Here is a 20087-nt window from a genome sequence, read left to right on the forward strand (position 1 = left end):
GCATGCATAATAGTCACATCGTAGGATGTGCGATGTCAAGTGAGGCAAATTAACACAACACTATGCATGCTACTACTTTTTGCTGCTTGACATAAAAGCAAAACTCGCACGGTTCACATTCTCTGACTAATCTACGAGAGATGTTTATGTAATATTACATAATTTAGTTCGATTGAAGGATACGTGGGAGTTTGATGCTTGTGAGTGACTATTCATGCACAGTGAACCAAAATCATTCTTGATCAATTTGCTTTGGTTGTTCCATTCCGAATCTTGAGTAATTAATTTTTTCCAAATGGGGCTATCCAAGTTATCTGGAGGAAATTCCCGTATTTTTTCCAATATCATGCAGCCCTACTATAAACGGATTTGCACAAAACCTTTTGCAAGGGTTAAACGTGGGGCCAAGTAGCAATCATTTGCTTTTTATGTTCCACAGGAACATGTCAGGATCATCTAATAGGCATGTAACTTCAAACTGACTCTTGGTTATCCTGTGTCTTAGTGTGATGTCCCTCTCTTCCATGCTTATTAGGGCCAGAGCACGAGTCTCTTTTGTCAGAATTTTTGCCGCAACAGGAAGTCGGCCATCTTAATTTGCGCGCGGCAATTATAATTTTTCCAATGCATTTTGCAGGAATTTTGGATGTTCGCAGACTCACCAAATTTGGCCCGTAGCTCCTTACCTATGAGTACATTAATTCGATACCACAACTGCCCTCATGCGCAGCACGACAGCTCAGTAGCGCCCCCTAACGCCCCCCTTATGGCTTTTCCCATTCATTTTTTGTCATGTTTTCGCCTCGTACTTTATGTAACTTGTCCTACAGATTTAACGCCACAGACTTCACACTCACTACATATCATCTTCAGACCTTGATGATGACACCTTGTGAAAAGCTTTCGCCTCCGATATACCTGGTGGGCGTGGCAGTGCGATGACCCCTTATAGCTGTTCCCATTCTGTAGGAATCCATTTCTAAGCATCGTACATTAACTAACTCCTCCTACAGATTTTACACCACAGACTTCACCTTTGCTCAGTAGCATCCTCATACCTTGATGATGAAAAGTTGTGCTAAGCTTTTGCCCACGTCATTCCTGGTGGGCGTGGTGATACGGTTTATTTCAATGACCCCCTTATGGCTTTTCCCATTCTGTAGGAAATCCATTTCTAAGTGTCGTACATTAACTAACTCGTCCTACAGATTTAACACCACAGACTTCACATTCACTCAGAAGCATCCTCATATCTTGATGATGCAAAGTTGTGCTAAGCTTTTGCTACGTTATTCCTGGTGGCCGTGGCGGTGTGATTAATTTCGATGACTCCCTTATGGCTTTTCCCATTCTGTGCGATCCCAATTTCTAAGTCTCATACTTTCACTGACTCGTCCTACAGATATAACACCACAGACTTCACATTCACTCAGCAGCATCCTCATACCTTCAACAGCCTGTGTTGCACCTGATGGGCGTGGCCGTGCGGTCAATTATGATCCTTCGCCATCACGCAGGAAGTCCTTATAACTTCAACATACACTTGCCCATCTGCATCAAACTGCTCACACATGTAGAGGAGCTCACACTGAATACGTCTCTGCATCAATACTGTGTCATATCTATAGCGCCACCCACTGGACACAGGAAGTCACTGAATATTCCACTGTTGTGTTTTGTGTGACACGTATCCCATTTACAGTAGGTAGAACATTTCCACAGGCATCGGGCAAGCACACATCTGGGCACACGGCCTCCGACGGCGCCACAGCCCAACGTACGTGGGGGGGCGAGGGCCCGTTCATCACTGCTTGCAGTTTTAATTAGTATTCTGTCTGCACCTGCACCAAATTAGTTAAACTGCATCAGTGAAACAACACATATTAGCTAGTTGGTTCCTCTCCTCTCTTAAACATCTCTGCCTGTGCCAAAAAAATCTGCAAAGTGTTATCTTTGCCATGAAAGATGAAATAATTGCTACTGTTACAAGTTTTCCACCAAATCCTGTGTCAGTATTACACACCGCTGCGCAGTGATCTCCTTCCCTCTGGTAAGCCTCAACTTCAATTTTTTAATCAAACTGGACTTCCTTGGACCTATTTCATTTGTACCTGAAACAACACACCACTACCAACACAGCCCCCTCTGTTTTTATAACTCAGGGCCGTTTTTGGTATGAATGACTGCTTTGTCTTGCTTCATCATCTGTAGACATATAAAATGACCAACTCTCCATTATTTGCTAAATCAGAGAGGGCAGTAGGTCATGGGAGAGCTTTTTTCTGTTTGGATCAAGCTGCCACTTTGAGTAGTCCTGCAGGCTCAGTGATCTTTTGTTGCGTATCATTTGCTGCTATTTCTCCATGTTTCCTGTCTGTATCTCCACTGTCATTATTCAAAAAATGGCAATAAACAAACTACTTTTTTCCAATACTTGTGCTACCCTAATGGCCACTGTAAGGACAGAGATCTTACTGGCTACATGGAGATACAATGGACATTTCAAATAGTTAAATGTGGCTTGTGTTTGAATAGGCATGTCTAATGTTCGTGTACGCATGCATTCATCCCCTCATGTGAAACAAGCTTGTAATGAAGCGTAGACAGGACTGTTAACCTTTGGTGAAAATACCACATATCAACAGTTGCAGTGTTGGCAGAGGAGTGCTTTGAACTGAGTGCCATCTCGTTTTGTGACTGTGTTTATCTGTGTATCTGAGTGTCTTTTTGTCGTTAGAGTGGGTTTTCTCTCTGTGTGTGTGCGTGTGTGTGTGTGTGTGTGTGTGTGTGTGTGTGTGTGTGTGTGTGTGTGTCAGCAGTCATTAGGAGCTGGCAGACAGTCAGTTTGTATTGCTGATGCTGACAAGCTTGTCTGGGCAGGATGGAACATACTCCCTGAGCTCATTTTTATGACACACACACAAGTTCTGTGTGTAGGTGTGTGTGCATGCACCAGCGTGTGTAGTGTCATAGGCTGTTTAACACACGCGCACGCCAATTTAAGTTGGCAGAAGCTGTTCTTCACAAAGTTAAGGGTTTGACAGGGGGCTGCTCTTCTGTTTTTTATTCGGTTGTTTGTCCATTCACATTTTCCAATACAATTTCATTTTTGTCTGTTTGCATTTTTTTACTTCTAGGATGTTGCTTTATATATATTTGTGTCTTTTTAAGACAACCTATACATCCATAAAATCCCAACCTCAAGAGCTCTTTGCACTCCATTGCATTGTTGGCTTTTGGAAGAGCATCTTTTTAATGCATGATAACAAAGACAGCTAAGCTCGCATAGCTAATCTTTGTTCTACTTCTAACAGGCGATCTCCCAGAAACCCGGATTAGTGAAAGACCCCCACCGCTGGCTTGCTGAGACAAAGGTATGATTATTACATGCAGTAGTGCTGCCTTCCATACAAGGGATTTTTCTGATTAATCACTTACATAAGTGAGAAAAACAAACAAGATGAAGCATGCGGCACTATTACCACGAGCATCACACGTATATACAGGCCTACACTATATAGAAGATTAATGAAGGACCAAAGCATAGAATTTATGTAATCAGTTTTTACGCCCTTGCAAACATAAAAGTATTGTTCCAACCACATATGGTCGCATTGTTGTATACATTTCTGTATGTTGCTTGTTTAAACAAACATTTGCTGTAGTGTGACCTCGCAGAGAAGATGATTTATTGTTGAAGAAACCACTTTCCTCAGCTGAGCACTGATGTGTGGTGAGAGTCAGCAGTGATCATAATGAAACTATGAAGTTCAGGGATTTGTGACAGAATATGTTTCCATAATAATCATAAGGGCAAGGACAACTGTAAATTTTACTACCCTTACAACTTCAGTCATAGTGCATTATTTCTCGAGTTTTCATTCCTCTGAGCCAGCATCGCTGTCAACGTGACGTTCCCCTTTAGTGAGCCTCTCTTTTAATTAATGAACTTTGGATGCAGTTTTTTATGTAATGTATTGCCTTCTTGCAGTTATCTTCTTCTCATTTGCAGCAATGGTTGCCTCCTGGCTTCTTTCCAAGACAAATCAGTTTCAATTTCACATTTCAATGATGTGCTCCACGAAAGAAACATGTAATTATGGCTGTGGTGGTGATGCATGATACTGTGTTAAAATGTGTTTGCACAATTCATAGTGTTTATCACCATAATGTATATCTGCTGTCAGAAAGCTTTCAGAGCACTGTGCATTTACAAGAGCAAAACACTAGAGAACAACAGAGATAATTAGCTCCCTAGTTAGCCATTTTTATGTTAGGAAAAAATCTACATATGATTTACAGGCTTATAGAGTACAGTTACAATTCCCATTTCACCGATCATTTTGCATGGCTCAAGCAACTGTTCGAATGAAGCATTGTATATGTATGTACATTACCTGTTGCATTGACAGTGTGCTCCACACCACTGCGACTGGGCCACTGTGTTTTCTCACAGCTTTTATCATACTAATTTTGGCTGGGCTTGAAATCTAGCTCACTCTAAATGTTTCTGAAAATGACAAAATAATGATTATATGTTGAGGTTTACCTGAATACCCAGTCTGCTCTGACTGGTCAGCTCATACACACCTGAGCCAGCACAGCTTACAACAACAGAGCAGCTGTGCGAAGTTAATTCTTGCCAGGACATGGAGATGTGTGATGTCACAGAGTCACAGAATTGAAGACTAGACTACTGACGAGATGTTTCAGGCACTTCAGGAGCAGTGTTTTCTGTTGAAGACAGGAGCTTCTGTTTGTGTGGACTGTGGGATTTTAAACTTTCAAGACTTTTACATGCACAAGAACCTACAGTATAATAAACACAGAAGAAAAGGAATAAAACAAAAAGAAAGCATAATAGGTCTCCTTTAAAACAGAATAAATACATACAAATTACAAAAATGATGAACAAACAACACTTAAACAGTTACATTCAAGAGCGGAGTTGTTTAAAATCATAGTTTTTAATGGCTTTATAGGTACAGTTGTGTTAAGTTTTAACGTGTGTTGCAAGAAAAGGTAAAGCAGTGTTCTCAGATTTATTGTTTGCTTGCAGGACTTTATTCGACAATCGCTTGACAGCCATTAGCCAAGCGCTTTAACAGGTCAAATAATTAGCATGGGACTGATTTAATAAAGAAATGATTTATGATGGCACGTTGGTTTCAAGAGAATTGTAAACTCGGAGCACGGACAGTACTGGAGCAAAAAGCCTTTGAAATAAAAGAGAAATTAAGATGTATCTTCTCTGTGAAAGAATTTGGCTTTCAAGGGAAAACAGGATTCCCCTGTGATTTTCTTATATCAGGCAGTTTTTGTGATTTAATTAAGGTCCTGTGATGTCCTTTGCATTAATTAGTGTGCAGACTTCTACATCAGAAAAACATAGGTGCACAGCCCTATATGAGTATGAAAGGAAAAATTGTTTAAAAGAAGGTAGGTCTGAAACGCAGAAACGTCCCTAGTAATGCCTCTTTCCTAATGCTCTGATCCCCTTAAAATTTTCATATAAACTTTACTGTAAGAGCCCACAAAGCCCATCCTTCTTCACCCCTGTCAAAAGCAATCATGCATTGATTTTCTATTCATTTAACCAACCAGACCAAGCTCCGCTGGCTGTGTGAGGAGGTGCGTGAGGGCAGCGTGAGAGAACGGTGCCTAAAGAAGCAGCATCAACAAACCCGGGATCAGCTGAAGGCACTCAGGCAGAGCCGGGACTCAGAGCAGACGGCTCTCCTGCAGCGCCTGGACCATCAGGAGAAGCTGCTGCACTCGCTCAGCACTGAAAAGAGAGGTACACAAACAGTTGTGAATGAGTAAAATACCTGCACGTTGATTTCACTCAAACTCAGGAAGTAAGTAAGAATGTAGAGTATGATTTTGTGTCTCAGTGCGTGCCAGTGAGTCATTTACACACCCAGTGTAAAATGTCAAAGCACAGCATCATGTGAGGTAAGTCGGGCTCTGTCGTCTTTATTAGGCGGCTAATACCCGATTTATAAAGGAAGCGTTGGACCTGAAATTCTTCGGTTGTCCGTGCCTGTTGAATTTAAGACATTGAAACGACATGAATTTTTACCATAGCAAGCTCTTAATGAAAATAAAGTCATTCCTCGACTGTTGGACCAGTAGTCCTTTTGATTGATACAGCCTAGTCAGACGCTGACTTCCTGTTTTCGTCCTCACTCATTTACATTTTAATCATCCCGTAATTAAAAGCAATTAATAATTAAATGCCTGCATATTACCGAAGTCTTTTTGTCACAGAGTGTTGGGTTGTAATGGATGCTTGTTAAAATGGCCGTCTGTGCCTGTGTATCTGCTGCATTGTTTTTGAGGCCGTGCACACAGGCCTGTCTATTTATGATTACAAATGTTTGAGAGAGCGTCTTAATGTGCGTGAACTCTGAGAGTTCTGTGGGAAATGGTCTTGTTTTTCCACCGTCCCAAGTCCCATTTTTGACTGAATTTCTCCTAATGAGCTCTAACTGCCGGAGGAAGAGCAACTTGTTTTCAGTGCTTCATCTGAACAATACAGGGACAAGGGCCTAATTTGTGTTCCATTAACGGAGAGAAAGGGAGTTAAAAGACACAGTGAGACCATAAAGAGAGAGAGAGAGAGATGTAGACATGAACAGGGAGATAGAACACCTGTACCAGAGATAATCAACCGTCTGTAATTTCACTCTGTTTTTTGGCTATAGCGGTAGTATTGCACCATTTAGATAAGACATCGGGTGATCCGGCCTCATCTCCAGACCCCCTTTAGAAACACGGTTCACTCTGTCTTTAGACGCAATCAGCCATTTGACACAAGTAGCCTCGTCTGTCTTCACTGCAGGCAGAAGCACTGATATGGTCTCTGTAGTAATTAGACTTAAGAGTAATCTGCATGTCACAACAGCTTCAGGATCTGGTTATTTGAACCGAAGGCGTGCAAATTAAGATTTTATCAGCTGTGCTTTGAATGTGGCTTCTCAGTAAAGTGGTTGCTCAGCTGCTCTCTTGTTGTGATTATTGCAGAGGAAGACAAGACGTACAAATCCCCACCATGCATGAATACGTACATTGTGATGAGCGCAAATGACGTGATGAATTTGTAGCAAAATACTCAGCCATGCAATGAGGCAAACGCTAAATTATATTTAAGTTTACCTGTCGACATCACAACTGATTGTTGTTTTTGCTGCCTGTTATATTAACAATCTGGAAATTGTTTTCTTATGAGATTTATTATAACTACTTGTCTGCTCATCAGTGTTAATGTCAGCACCCTGCAGAAGCCTTGTGTGATATACAGTAATTGAGTGTCAGATTGTGGTTGCAGTCTTTTAATCACTTGAGCAGGGCTCTCTAGTGGCCTTTACTTTTAAAAAAGGGCTTCCCTGCATGTGTAGGTAACAGCAGTTCTAACCTTATAGGACTTAACCAAAGCTTAAAGTGAGATGTGACTGGGTGTTTGTCAAACATCTGTTTGTCTCATAGCCAGAATTGGTGTTTCGCTAAGAATTAAGTCAAGTGTGTTGGCCAGCGTAAGACGTATGTTTGTTTATACGCACACCTGCTTGAGGAGATGGAGATTTAGTCACCCCCAGGTAATTACATCGTGAACTTGGGAACACCCAATGAGATATCAGTATGTTAATGTATGTGTGCAGAGCTTCTCAGATTATTAAAGGATCCTCTCTGATTCTCAGTTTGTATTGGCTGAGTCATGTTTGAAGCCGTCATTAATAGTGCAAGAGTTAATTCAAACAATATATTCATCAAAAGTCAACACAGAGGTTGGAACAATGAGATTTTTTTAGTGGAAGAATTTTACTTTATGATTATATTTCATAATGATTTTCTTCTTCTTTGTTATTCTGACAATGTGTTGCCGCCATTTCATTAAAACGTATTCTGCTCTGCATAATGCCAATAAAAGTAAACTTATAATATTGTGGCATTTGCTTAATAGAATTCTGTTTCTAAATGAAATCAGTTATTCCTCCAAATTAACACCTCATTAAACAAACAAGCAGTGATAGTGATTAAAAGCAATTTGCTGTTGCTTTCCACAACAAACACACGCAGAGTCTGTCTCTCCTCCACCTGTTCGGGTAAGAATAATCGAGACAGTCGAACATATTTGGGTGAGTGGCATTCACCACACGACAATGACACTAATTTATTTTTTTTTGTTTTGTTGATCTGCTCGGAGGTTTAGTGACTGAGCCTACTTTTCCTTTTCATAGATTGAAATTGGTAAAACAGATCATTTGGGGTTATTTAGTTATTTAATAAACCCTTTTCACAGCAGACATTTTGACTTGTCAAAGCAGGAAAGTCACAGGTGCAGGCTTTATTCCATTTAGTTGAGCTTGTTCCATTTTATCCAGTACCGTGCTTGCTCACTCTGACATGGCTAACTGGGACACTTAAAGGAATGGAGCCACCTCTAACATTATTGGTCACACCTGTGCTTTTCCTGCTTTGACAGTGAAAATGTCTGCTGTGAAAAAAGCACCCAGTCTACTACTTATTTGCTGTATTTTATTGGTATTGACTAGACTTTGAGTGCTCCCTCAAACAGTAGAGCCGTTTCTACCAATCCTAACTGTACAGCTATTTGCTAAAAAGGGTCAGTCCCTTGCCACTTTTCTCTACAGGCAAATTCAACTGCAATGTTTTTTTCAGAGCTGTTGGAGAGGAGTCGCGGGAAGGAGGAAGAAATGAGGAGCCTTCAGGTTAGCATTTTATATCTTTATTAATCCTTATCTGATTGTCTGTTCATTCGTGTCTGTAAATCTGCGCCATGAATGATAGATTTTTAATATCCAGCTGGCCCTAATTTCGATTATGTAGCCAAAAACAGACAGCTGGTACTATTCTGTTTATGCACCACATTGCCTTCAAAATCTCTTTCTGTTTTGCATATCTGTTGGGTTGTTTTTTGAGCAACTGCTGGGCTTTAGTCATCTGAGCTCTGTGATGCAGTGCTGCACACATTAGTACACAGCCACGGGCCTGACAGACTCCTTGCAGCCTTGCTTGGACAAGTAGCTAATTACTGCAGACACGAGGCCTTGGAGTTTAAAAGCCACCAGAGGCCTTGTCTCTGTCTTTCAATACCGCAGCATCTACATTTGGCAGGCCACCAACTCACCTAGTCTGGATTGGACTGGCCCCCAGCACCTCACCGGCCCTTTCCTCACCATTAAACAGTGAAACACATGCTCACAAGCACACACACACAGACACACACACACTAAAATGTCTGCTAAGCATTTGTTCTTTCCAAAGGTGTGTTTGTACCTCTGTGAACGTGCATGTGTTTGTGTTGGATACCCGGGTCCCATCTGTGGCTGCATGATGGCACCTGCCAGAGCTCGTGTGCAATTAATCAGCCCTCTCAGACCCAGCCGAGCTTTTAATTATGAAGGATGAGGAGAGAGAGATGTAGAGAGGAAAGACTGATAGAGTGAGGGACGCAGACGAGTAAGAATCTGGGAGGGGTGTGGGCTGAGGGAAAGAAAGTACCCTTGTTACAAACCGTCAACACATTACAGGCAGATGGGGGAGAGGCAGCCGGTCGGGGGGAAGAGCAGGTGTGTGTTTGAGTGGCAGATAAGAGGCATAGCATCACTTATGCATCGTTAGAGAGGGAACATCAGTCAGGAGCTGGATGAGCGGCGAGAGCGGTTTGTCTTTGTGTGTGTGTGTCGGTGTGTGTGATAAGAAGCCTGTTGTGTGCTACAGACTCTCCCTAGCCCCCCTGCGTTTCCGTCCCTTGGTACCTATTTGTTGGAACACTCTCCCTCTCTTCTGTCACTGTTCTCCCACACACACTGGGTTTCTCTCTTATTATCTGCCATTTTGAGCATTTACCTGGACTTACTGTCTGGGCTCGTTTGTATTAGTTTGAGCCGTACAGGTCCCATATTATGCTCATTTTCAGGTAAATACTTTAATTTGGGGTGTCTATGAGAAAAGTTAACACACCGTTCTGAAAACACATTATTTTGCTCACACTGCACCCCTATTCACGCCTTTTCTGTCTGAACACTCCTGAGAAGCCCAGTTTGCTCTGATTGGTCAGCACTCACATGCCTGAGTAGACAGTACCCACTCACGACCTGCTTATAATGGATGTGTGGCAGAAAACACATGGAAACCTCACTTTCTTTGGACCTTTTTAAAGGGTAACTCCACCAATTAGACACATTTAAGTGTGTTTACAGGTCTTGGGGAGAACTTCTGCATATGTGAAAAAAATAATAATAAGCCTTTTGTTGCTCCAGAGGAAGCTGCATGTAGTCTGATGAATTTCCTCCAGTGATGTCACTCAGTGGCAAGTTTGCATTATGGGTAATGTAGGCACCAGGTTTTGAAAAGGAAAACAATGCAATAAAAAAAGCTATCTTGATTATTGGTTTTTAACAGTGTTACAGGAGTGCAATGCTAGACCAGAGTCTACATTACCCACAATGCAACAGCCACTGAGTGAATTTTTGTTCTTTTAACTTTTTCCTAATCTAATCGTGCTTTGGCAACACATATAAAATGGGTTGCCAATAAAGCCTATTTTCTGTCTAAAATATGTTGCTGGTGGCAATTTATCAGATTTCATGCAGCTTCCTCTGGAGCCTCAAAAGACTTTACACTTATTTTCACATTTGTAGTAACACACTTTCATGTGTAAAGTTGGAGTTAACCTTTAATTTGGTATTGGATCTCACTTTTATGTGTATAAACTGCTATTCCTGTTTTTGTGTCTTAACAGGACCGTGTATTGGACCTAGAGATGGTAAGGTTTGATTTCTTGATTCAAAGTAATGCATAATAAAATTGGTGTGTATATATATTCAAGTTTAAATAACCTGTTGTGAAGTGAAGTGCCCTGGAGTTGTTAAATCAAGAAGTCATGTTGACTTTCAGCATGATTTGACGCAGCTGTGTGGGCAGGTTCACCTGAGGCTATGTTTGTTTAACAACCCATACAAAGCTTACGGAGGGTTGGAAATGATTGCTTTAGTCAAGGCTCAGAGCTCTGTTAATCATCATAAGTCTTACTGATGGGGTTAAGAACCAAGCTGTCCTGACAGTACAGTATTGACCTCACCGTCCACACGGTTAATGTTCACCACTAACATCCTTAATCAGCTATTAGATGTCAGCCCAAAATTACTTAGCACTACTGAAAGCTTGTATTGACCCACACGCGTTTTACTCACTTGGGGGGAAAAAAAATGGATGAAGCTGTCCATCCATCACAATTATGTTACCACTTTGAATTTTCAATTAGCTGCTGTGAGAGAGAAGAGAAAATACTTCGGACCACTTTGAAAGTCCAATAATTTTCTGCTTACCACAACAACACAGCGGCAGGATGTCCTCCAGTCAGTGTGGGTAGTGCGGATCAGCCAACAGTCTTGCTTGTGTGTCATTGTGCCTTTCAGTGTAGCAATCAGTGTGACACCTTGTAACAACCAGTTCTTTTGATGCTTAAATGCTCCATCTGAATGGGGAATGGGAAGGCTATTGAAATGTACAGTGCGGGCATGAATAGAATGGAGTGCTACCAGAGTAGTTACTCAATCAAAGATTGCACTGAGTGAGTCTGTCGCAACAAAAGTCCTCAATTAGCTTTTGAATTGAGCAGGCGGGATGACTTCATGGCTGGCAACATGTGGGCTTGAGCACACCATTATTAGTTCATGCTACAGTGAATATGATAGAAATCAAAAGGAAATATTTGTATAACACTTAACAATAACATTATTAATAAATTGTAAATGTATAGTTAAAAAATTATATCATTATTTGACTGTTAGACAACCTTTAAATGTGCTTGATAAATGGTTTATAAAGCATTTAAGTGTTTAACATTTCACTCATGTTCAATTATTATAAATTCACCATATATTATATTGAGGTGATTTTAAACCAGTGTTTGAATTGGGATTGTATAGACTGTGAGAGATGGGCTAGAGATGGACTGAGAGCAGAAAACAACCACTCACTCCATTCACTCCAGCCGTGAACCTTTTTCTACCTATCATACCATATAATAGATGAATCTAGACTGATCTGCCAGAACTCAAATGGTAACAGTTACTAGGCCTGAAGTTCAGCAGGATAAGTACTTAATTGAAAGTTAATTCAAAGAGAAGAGTTTTTAGCTTAGATTTAAAGGCCTCAACTGAGTCAGACTGTCTGATGTCAGCAGGGAGATTATTCTCGAGAAAAGGGGGAATGATAGGAAAAAAGGCCCTGCAGCCCGCTGACTTCTTTTTAACTCTGGGGAGCCCTGTATTCTGAGAGCATAAAGCAAGGGATGGGAGATAATGAGATCAGACAGATAATGAAGGGGCAAGACCATTTACAATTTTATAAGGCATGTGAAGCACCTTAAAGTCTGATCTGACATGGATAGGGAGCCAATAAAGTGAAGCTAAAATTGGTGAAATATGATCAGATTGTTCTGGTTTTAGTTAGGATTCTCGCTGCAGCGTTCTGAACCATTTGCAGATTTTTAGCAGTAGTGAGCAGTAGAGCAGACAACAGCACGCTACAGTAATCCAATCGAGACGAAACAACGACATGAATTAGGATCTCTGCATCAGCCATGAACAGAGTAGACCTAATTTTAACTATGTTGCGTAGGTGGAAAAAGGCGATCTAGGTGATTTCTTTAATGTGCTGATCAAAAGGGACACAACAAAACAGAAAAACAGTATCAGCTGTGTACGCTTGTTATTTGGATAGTACATCCCATTATCTCTGCAAATACAAAGGCATCAGTGGCCGCCACAGAGCAGTTAAAGCCCACGGACAGCAGATCCAGCTGTGCAGCCATCATCAGTAATCATTGCTTCAGGTGACCTTTGACTGGGAACAACGTCTCATTTTACTGAATATGTGTTTGATCCATTATTTCGTCCTTGCATCTCTTTCTTTCATCTTTTTTCTTGGTCGTAAATAAGAAGTGCTGAGGAACAAGGAAAACAAATGAGAGGAAGGGGAGGTAATTAAGGGAACTGGGATGTAGCCCTAGTATTTACCAGCGGTAATTCTCCTTTTACTATTTAGCTAAAGCATTGCAGTGCTTTCAGCTTGTCCCTTACATGGTAATTCATGATTTTTACTTGATTTCTTTGTTTTTAAAATGATGCTAGAAGACATTTATAATTAAAATCATTACACTAAACATCATCTGTGGTCTTAATGCTTTTTTTTAAGTGCTCGTTCAAAGAATCACGTCCAAATGAATGACTTTGGATATTTTTTTTGATTAATTGTAGCACAAACACAGATTTTGTGTTGATTTCTCAGTTAAATCTCTCACACTGTCATGTTTTTATTTGTTGCAGAATTAAATGGCTGCAGTTAAATGGCTAAATACCAATGTTAGACAAACCAAGACACTAATATTTGCTATGATAATGACCAGATTTTGTTTTGGTGTGTGTGGTTTACAGAACACACGAGTGGCCCTGAACCACTTGGAGGCAATTCCAGAGAAACAATGTCTGATGGAGAACTTCAAAGATTTGGAGGTGGGTTCACTAAAAGCTTTTGTTGTTGAAAATAAAGCAGTTTAATGCTTCTGAAACAAAGTCCAAAGCCACCACTCACACTGCCACAGTTTCATCTCTGGTACCTTCACTTTTAAACAGATTCATATTGATGTGTCAGAAAACTCTTTTCATTTACTGCTGTTTAGCATCAGTCCTGTCAAGCTGGACTGTTACTCCGTGATGACCCTGCTCCTGTTGCACTCTACATGGTGTCAGGGTTTGCTCATAAATTACAAAACTTTGTGTCACATTCCCTTCAAATCCATCTTTTCAAAGACTTTTTGCTGTACTTGGTTAATATGGTCTGAAGAGAAGTATTTTTTTATTCATTTACTCATTTTTGTTAACTTAGTGAAGTTGTGTGTTTAGGTTTATTTTGAAAGTTAATCTACCTTTGAACTGCTCTTGATATTATTTTTCTATGCTTTTTTTTTCTTAAACCATGATATGAACTGGACCGTGGCTCAAAAACCAAGGTCTCAACTGAAACATTTATTTGGAGAATCATTGCACCCCTAATAAAATACAGTAGTTGAAATCCAACTGTAGGAGCAGTGAAATATGAAACATTAATACATATTAAATAAACATGCATGCAGAGAACCACCAAGGAATAGTCTTGTATTACATTTATTATTTTCACACGAAGTGAATCAATGTTGTGTAATCATTTCAGTGATGTTCTTTTATTATATATGAGGTTAAAGCCTGAGGTTTAAATGCTCAGTAGTTTTCGTCTTTTTGGCCTCGTAAAGGACAATTGTGTCTTCATTGCGGTCGACTGTTATGACACAGCCTCCATTTTGTGCCTTCAGGAGTCACAGCGACAGAGGGAAATGGTAGAGCAGCGCTACACCAAATACAAAGAGATCGTCTGGGACCTACAGCACCAACTTGACGAGTCCAAGCGCAGAATCCAAGAGCACAGAGTACGACACACACACGCACAGCAGACAGATGTGGTTCTGTACTGTAGAAAAACGGGCTTTATACTGTTGTACAAGAGGCTGCACTCCCCAACAACAACCCACACTTTTTTCTATTTCAGTCACTAATTGCACTGCTTTGTTCAACAGCAGCGGTTTGGATAAGGATAGCCTGACTTTGAGAGCCATTTATGAGTCTAGCTCGCCCACACCGGTGCCAATGTGTGCACTGCACCTAATTTGCAACTTGTATGAATAAATGAATAATTTCACATGCTGGTAATGCATCATGGATGGACAGAGTGGGACGAGCTTGAGCAATGGCACAAATGTACACTCAAACACAACCTGAATTTTACCAGTCACTTTTAAGTGCTACAGTCATTCTCTGTGCCAGAAAGCCGTCAAGGGGGCCATCAAGGCATCATTGTTGACAGCTGATTGCCATCAGCAGTTTTCAACCTGCCCTAAACAGCTATGCAGTCACTTTTTAAATGGTTTAATCTGCCAGATTACCCTGTTGGTTTGCCAAAATGACTCCCATGTCGAGCGATAAGTGGCGATTGCATTAGTTTAATAGCTGCTGCCCACCCGAGGTTTGTTTAGGGGAAAAGGATGGATGGAGTGTCTTTACGAGACTTCCATCTTGATCAGTGTCAGAAGTGCCAATAACAACAAACAGCTCCACGCTGAATGTAATAGTGGCTCTCTGCTTAAAAACACCTGTATGTGTACAGGATAAAAGAAATCAAGAGACAACAGTGACCTTGTAACAGAATCACAAAATATTAAGAAAAATATTTTCAGGCTGGGACACTATTACCTTCATGTTCACAGGCAAATAAATGTCTGTAAAAGCAGCTTTTATCAACCGGGGGCGCACACAGTCCATGGAGAAACTCAAATCACTTCCCAACCAGAACATTTTATCGGCTGTATGTGTGGCTACATTCTCAGTTGGTCTGTCACTAAACATCAGTGTCATCGAATTTATTTCCTTTGCTGGTTGCAATGACAGGTCAGTAAAGCTGGGCAGCTCCTCACCCCTCGCTCGACCCTGTTTGGTTTGTACCTTAACACAGCAGAGTTATGATGTTTTGAGCTCAGTGCTAACACCAGCATGGCAATGTGCTCACAGTGACACTGCTAACATGGTGATGGTGAGCAGGTACACGTTTACAATGTTAACATGCTAATAGTTGCTAATTGGCACGAAACCAAAAATACAGCTGGGAGAGATGGGGATGTTATTAGTTTTGCAGGTCATAAATCACAGTATTAGACGGATTAAATTTGATGTGATTACGCTGCTGGATGAGAAGTTAAAGGGAAATCCTGGTATTTTTTAAAACCTGTTACATTTATAGATTTTGTTGTCTGAATGACTAAAAGCTACAAACAGTTTTGGAAGTGGTCCAAAAGCTCGCCTCAGCTGGCCGCCGTGACACGGGCTGCAGTGTAATCCTTGTGGGCAAATTCAATTGTCAAAGTAAGTCCTCTAAAAGTGCTTAATTTTGCCACGACAGCACCGTGTCTGACAGCATTACGGAAAGGATCCCTATAGAGATAGACCTTTTTGTTAAAGGGTAAAATCCTTTTTTGATCAACCAGAAACAGCCATGACATGGCTTTTGTGAAATTAATTTATTTACAGGAATGTTATCCTCTTAAAACACAATTTATTTAAACTCTTGGGTGATATTTTCAGTGTCCCAACAATCACAAACCCTGGTAAGGTTAAAATAAACCGTTAATTCAACACGTTGGATGTGTAAATATTCTGGCTGTATAAGCTCCGCTGCCTCTGATGTCTTGACCTCCCTCTCACTCCATATTTTAAGTAACGATTTATTTCAACCTTAAACATATAAAACTTCATAGTAACCCAGCAATTGTTGAGATGTTTGTCTGTTTTTGTGAGTCTGGCAATGTAGGAGTGAACCTGACGAGCTGAATCTGAGTTGTACTGTGGCCAAAAATGTTTTGATTTGTCTGTTTGCTGGCACCACCCGATAGATCTAAAAATATCACGTTTTCTTTTTCTTTACACGTTTTTTTTTCTCTGTTGTGTAACGTGCATTACAGCCACACTGTGCTGCTAACTGAATGCTTTTAGCCCTGTCAGTTACTGTGTCCTCCTGTCTTCCAGGACGAGAAGCTGGACGCCACTTCCAGGAGCCTAAAACTTGCTGCTCTTTCTTCCTCCATCAAAGGCACCAGCACGTTCCTCAGCAGCACGCTGAGATCTGACACCCTGTGTGAGTATTTATATACTGAAGCTGCAAAACCTGCGCTCTGACAGCTTATCTATGGGTCGGTTTGATGGTAGACAGGTTTTTTTCTGCATCTCTGCATTGCGAGATAATTTGAAAACATGTCCCTGTATTTAAAATAGTTTTGTCTGCATATATCTGCACTGTGGCTGCGTGGCCTAAAATGAAAATCCAGTTTATTTTTTAAGACACAATAATGTTCATCATTTGTTTCAGCACTGCTGACGTCCCCAGTTCAGTGTATCTTTACAAGGCTTAAGTTGTGATATACATAATTATAGGTGATAAAGTTAAGCCCGACAGTCTTGGAGCACGGTCACTTCTCTATTCAGTATTTTAACATGTCTCTCAGAGCTCAAACTTTCCATCACTGCTCTCTGGAAGTGTGTATGTCTGTATCACTGCCAGTGGCTCAGAGCCACAATCACTCGAAGCACTTTTCTAAGCTGCTTACAGATATTTGGCACAGTGAGATAGAAGTGTACTTTCTGTGGCTTTGTGTCTGTTTTACCTCCAAGAATTATGGTGGCCAAAACATATCTCTGCCAATTTAACACCAGTGTTAATATACAATGCAATTACCACATGTATTCATGACTGCTTTGGCAGAGCACGGTACTAGTTGTAATGGAATAGATCCATTAACAATACAGGGGGAACACTCGGTAGTACTCCCACACTTTCTGGGCTGGGACTGGTTGATAGACAGACGGGGGAATATAATCTTTTCTCTCCCTTCTCCCCTCCCTCTCTCCCACTGCCACAGCTCCTCACAAACGCCTGACCAGCTCAGACTTGGATGACTCCACAGTCAACGGGGCCAGACCCCTGTCAGATTAGCTCGACCTTAAGTGAACCTTTTATCTGTATCTCTACAAAGCCAAACACACGGTGCTTACAGCTGATTCTACCTGCCTGGTGCTCATCCAGAACAAAGAACTTGGACTGAACCAGGAGGCCCAACACTCAACACTAATCCTCCTCGACTACCTCAGCCAGGCAATCACTGAAGGTGCTCAAGAGCAGGGGGGGTAAGACTGTGACATTTCACATCAAACTTTGAGACATACTTCGACATATAAGTTTGGACACTGTAAAGGAGGAAATACTGTGAAGTGTTTAAATGTTATTTATAAGAACCTGAGTTGAATGTATTTAATGGATTGGAAGAAGGTCAAACCAAGTAGTTTCTCTGTTACATTTCTTGCCATTGTTTAACTGACACAGATGTTTTGAATATTGTTTACCATATGACGGATCTATACTCTTGTTATAATGCATCTTATAATATCTTTGTCGTGAAATCATTTAGTATAACTCTACTGGTGCCTTTTGAATAATATGCAGTTTTTAATGATACACTGTTTTGTCTTCATCATGAAAATGTGACAGATCTTTTGTTTTTCTATTTTTTAAAAATGTACTGTCCAATTTTCTTTATGGCTTTCTATTTTTTCTGTTTCATACACTATATATTTGTAAAAACAAACAATAAGCACAAAGAGATGTCATCCTATTTTTTATGAAATACGAAAGAAGCGTACGCACTATGAATAAATCCCCCATGAATCTAAATATCTGGTTTTATAAGCACACTTGATGTCCCCTTCATTTCAGAGTGAAGTGTTTGCTTTGCAGCAGCTGAGAGACTCCGGCGAGTCCCACCGGTATATCTTGTGCTTTGTGCTAAAATCCTCCATCGGAGAGAACAACCTATAGCCACATGAGAGAGAGCTGTCCTCTTTTTAATTTACTGCTCCACTTCAAAGGCATAAACACAGCACCTGCTGTGCAAACACTCCTCAAAGTTGTACATAATCTTGTTTGAGCCGCATGTTTCGAGAATTTGCGTGCTACTTAGGGAAGGTACTGTTAGATGGTGTACTGTATGAAGCTGACCAAACACACTGAAACAACACTGAACATTCTGGCAGATATGAAGCCCTGAACGTGCCAAATGTCTAAAAAAGTCAAAAATATAACTAAATACATCACTAAATAATGTTGTCTGTTAAAGCTGCTGTAAGTGTTTTATTAAAGTAAGAGTTAAATAGCTCTTTATTCCAACAGTAATCACTGTTATAGTGTTTGGTCAGTAACCCGTGTCTCTCTCCTCCTGCTCATATAGCACAAGAGAAAATACGTTTACTCGTATCCTGCACACTTTATCCAATCAGGACGGAGAACTCCACGATGAGGCGATCCTGTCGGGATCCTCCTGTTTGCTGCCGCGTCTGGCGATTCCCGCTGTGTGTTCATGTGGTGATATAAAGAGGAGGGAAACTGAAACTGTACAAGAGGTTAACTAGAACGACTACAATGCTTACAGCAGCTTTAAATAATTAAAATGTGCATAATTGATAGAAAACAGAAAAAAACAACATTTTAAGCCTGATACTTTTCCTCTGAGCTCTGATGTGGTTGTTTTTTTCTTTCTTTATCACCAATCAGTTGATAAAACACAAATGAAATAAAGTAGAAATAAATTAGCATTTATTAGCAATTTCCCAATTGTCCTTACATTCATTATAATCCCTTTTTAAGTATGCGATTAACAATAAGTGTTAATGTATTCGGTTATATTTTGACTTCATTGAGTCAGTTTCAGGACTCCGCAGCAGACTGTCCTTTGTTGCTGTAGAGTGATTTAAATGTGCTGCTGCTGTGGTTGATTACTCTCCAAAAAAAGCTACATTAATTTCACCATGTGGTAATAATTCAGTTCAACACCAAAAGTCGTTTTTTCTCTCGAGTAGCGCGGCTTTGAAAAACACTAAAAACAAGACACAAGTATGAATTAGTGAAGCTAAACTCCCACAAAATAAAAATGATTTAATGCACTTTTACTACATTCAAGCTTTTGGGCTTTTTGGGGCTTTGTGCCAGCTGAACAACACAAATCCTCGTCTTTAAAAGCTTCTGCAGGTGTCTTTTGTTCAGCAGCATGTAATATTCAAAGAGAAGAAAAGGGGCTTTAATTGACAGCTTAGTAGTCTTCCGCCTTAATAAAAATCAAAGCTTATGTGAGTTTTGGCATTTTTGAACATATTCGCTACTAATGTTTTGTCTCATCCTCTGAAGAAACAGAATGTTTATCTCTTCAAATCATTTTCAAAAAGGAAGAGGGATTGTATTTTAGGAGAGGAAAAGTTTTTTTGTTTGACAAAGCCAAAAAACTAAGTGTTCCACATAGTCCAGGCAATTACAGGTCCAGTCTGACAAAAATGTGTCTGTGTTTTAGGAAACGGCATCCTGAGGAAAGCAAAGCTCAACCAAGCTTAAAGCAAAAGTGAGCTGCGGAGCCGTGCTAAGCCTCCGCTCAA

The 20087-nt window shown here is 40.5% G+C and overlaps 1 protein-coding gene across 1 annotated transcript in view; it reads left to right on the plus strand.

The window, feature by feature from the left end:
- Nucleotides 1–18359, plus strand: part of cep128 (centrosomal protein 128) — a 41409-nt gene extending 23050 nt beyond the window's left edge. Inside the window, exons 18-25 of the mRNA XM_084377410.1 lie at nt 3315–3374; nt 5605–5797; nt 8683–8732; nt 10769–10792; nt 13467–13544; nt 14381–14494; nt 16641–16749; nt 17531–18359. Of these exons, the coding sequence (XP_084233536.1) occupies nt 3315–3374; nt 5605–5797; nt 8683–8732; nt 10769–10792; nt 13467–13544; nt 14381–14494; nt 16641–16749; nt 17531–17604 (702 nt within the window). The 3' untranslated portion in view covers nt 17605–18359. The remainder of the gene's footprint in view (nt 1–3314; nt 3375–5604; nt 5798–8682; nt 8733–10768; nt 10793–13466; nt 13545–14380; nt 14495–16640; nt 16750–17530) is intronic.
- The last annotated feature ends 1728 nt before the right edge of the window (nt 18360–20087 follow it).

This window comes from Pagrus pagrus, assembly GCF_965226575.1.
Source record: "Pagrus pagrus genome assembly, chromosome: 16".
Taxonomy (NCBI): Eukaryota; Metazoa; Chordata; class Actinopteri; order Spariformes; family Sparidae; genus Pagrus; species Pagrus pagrus.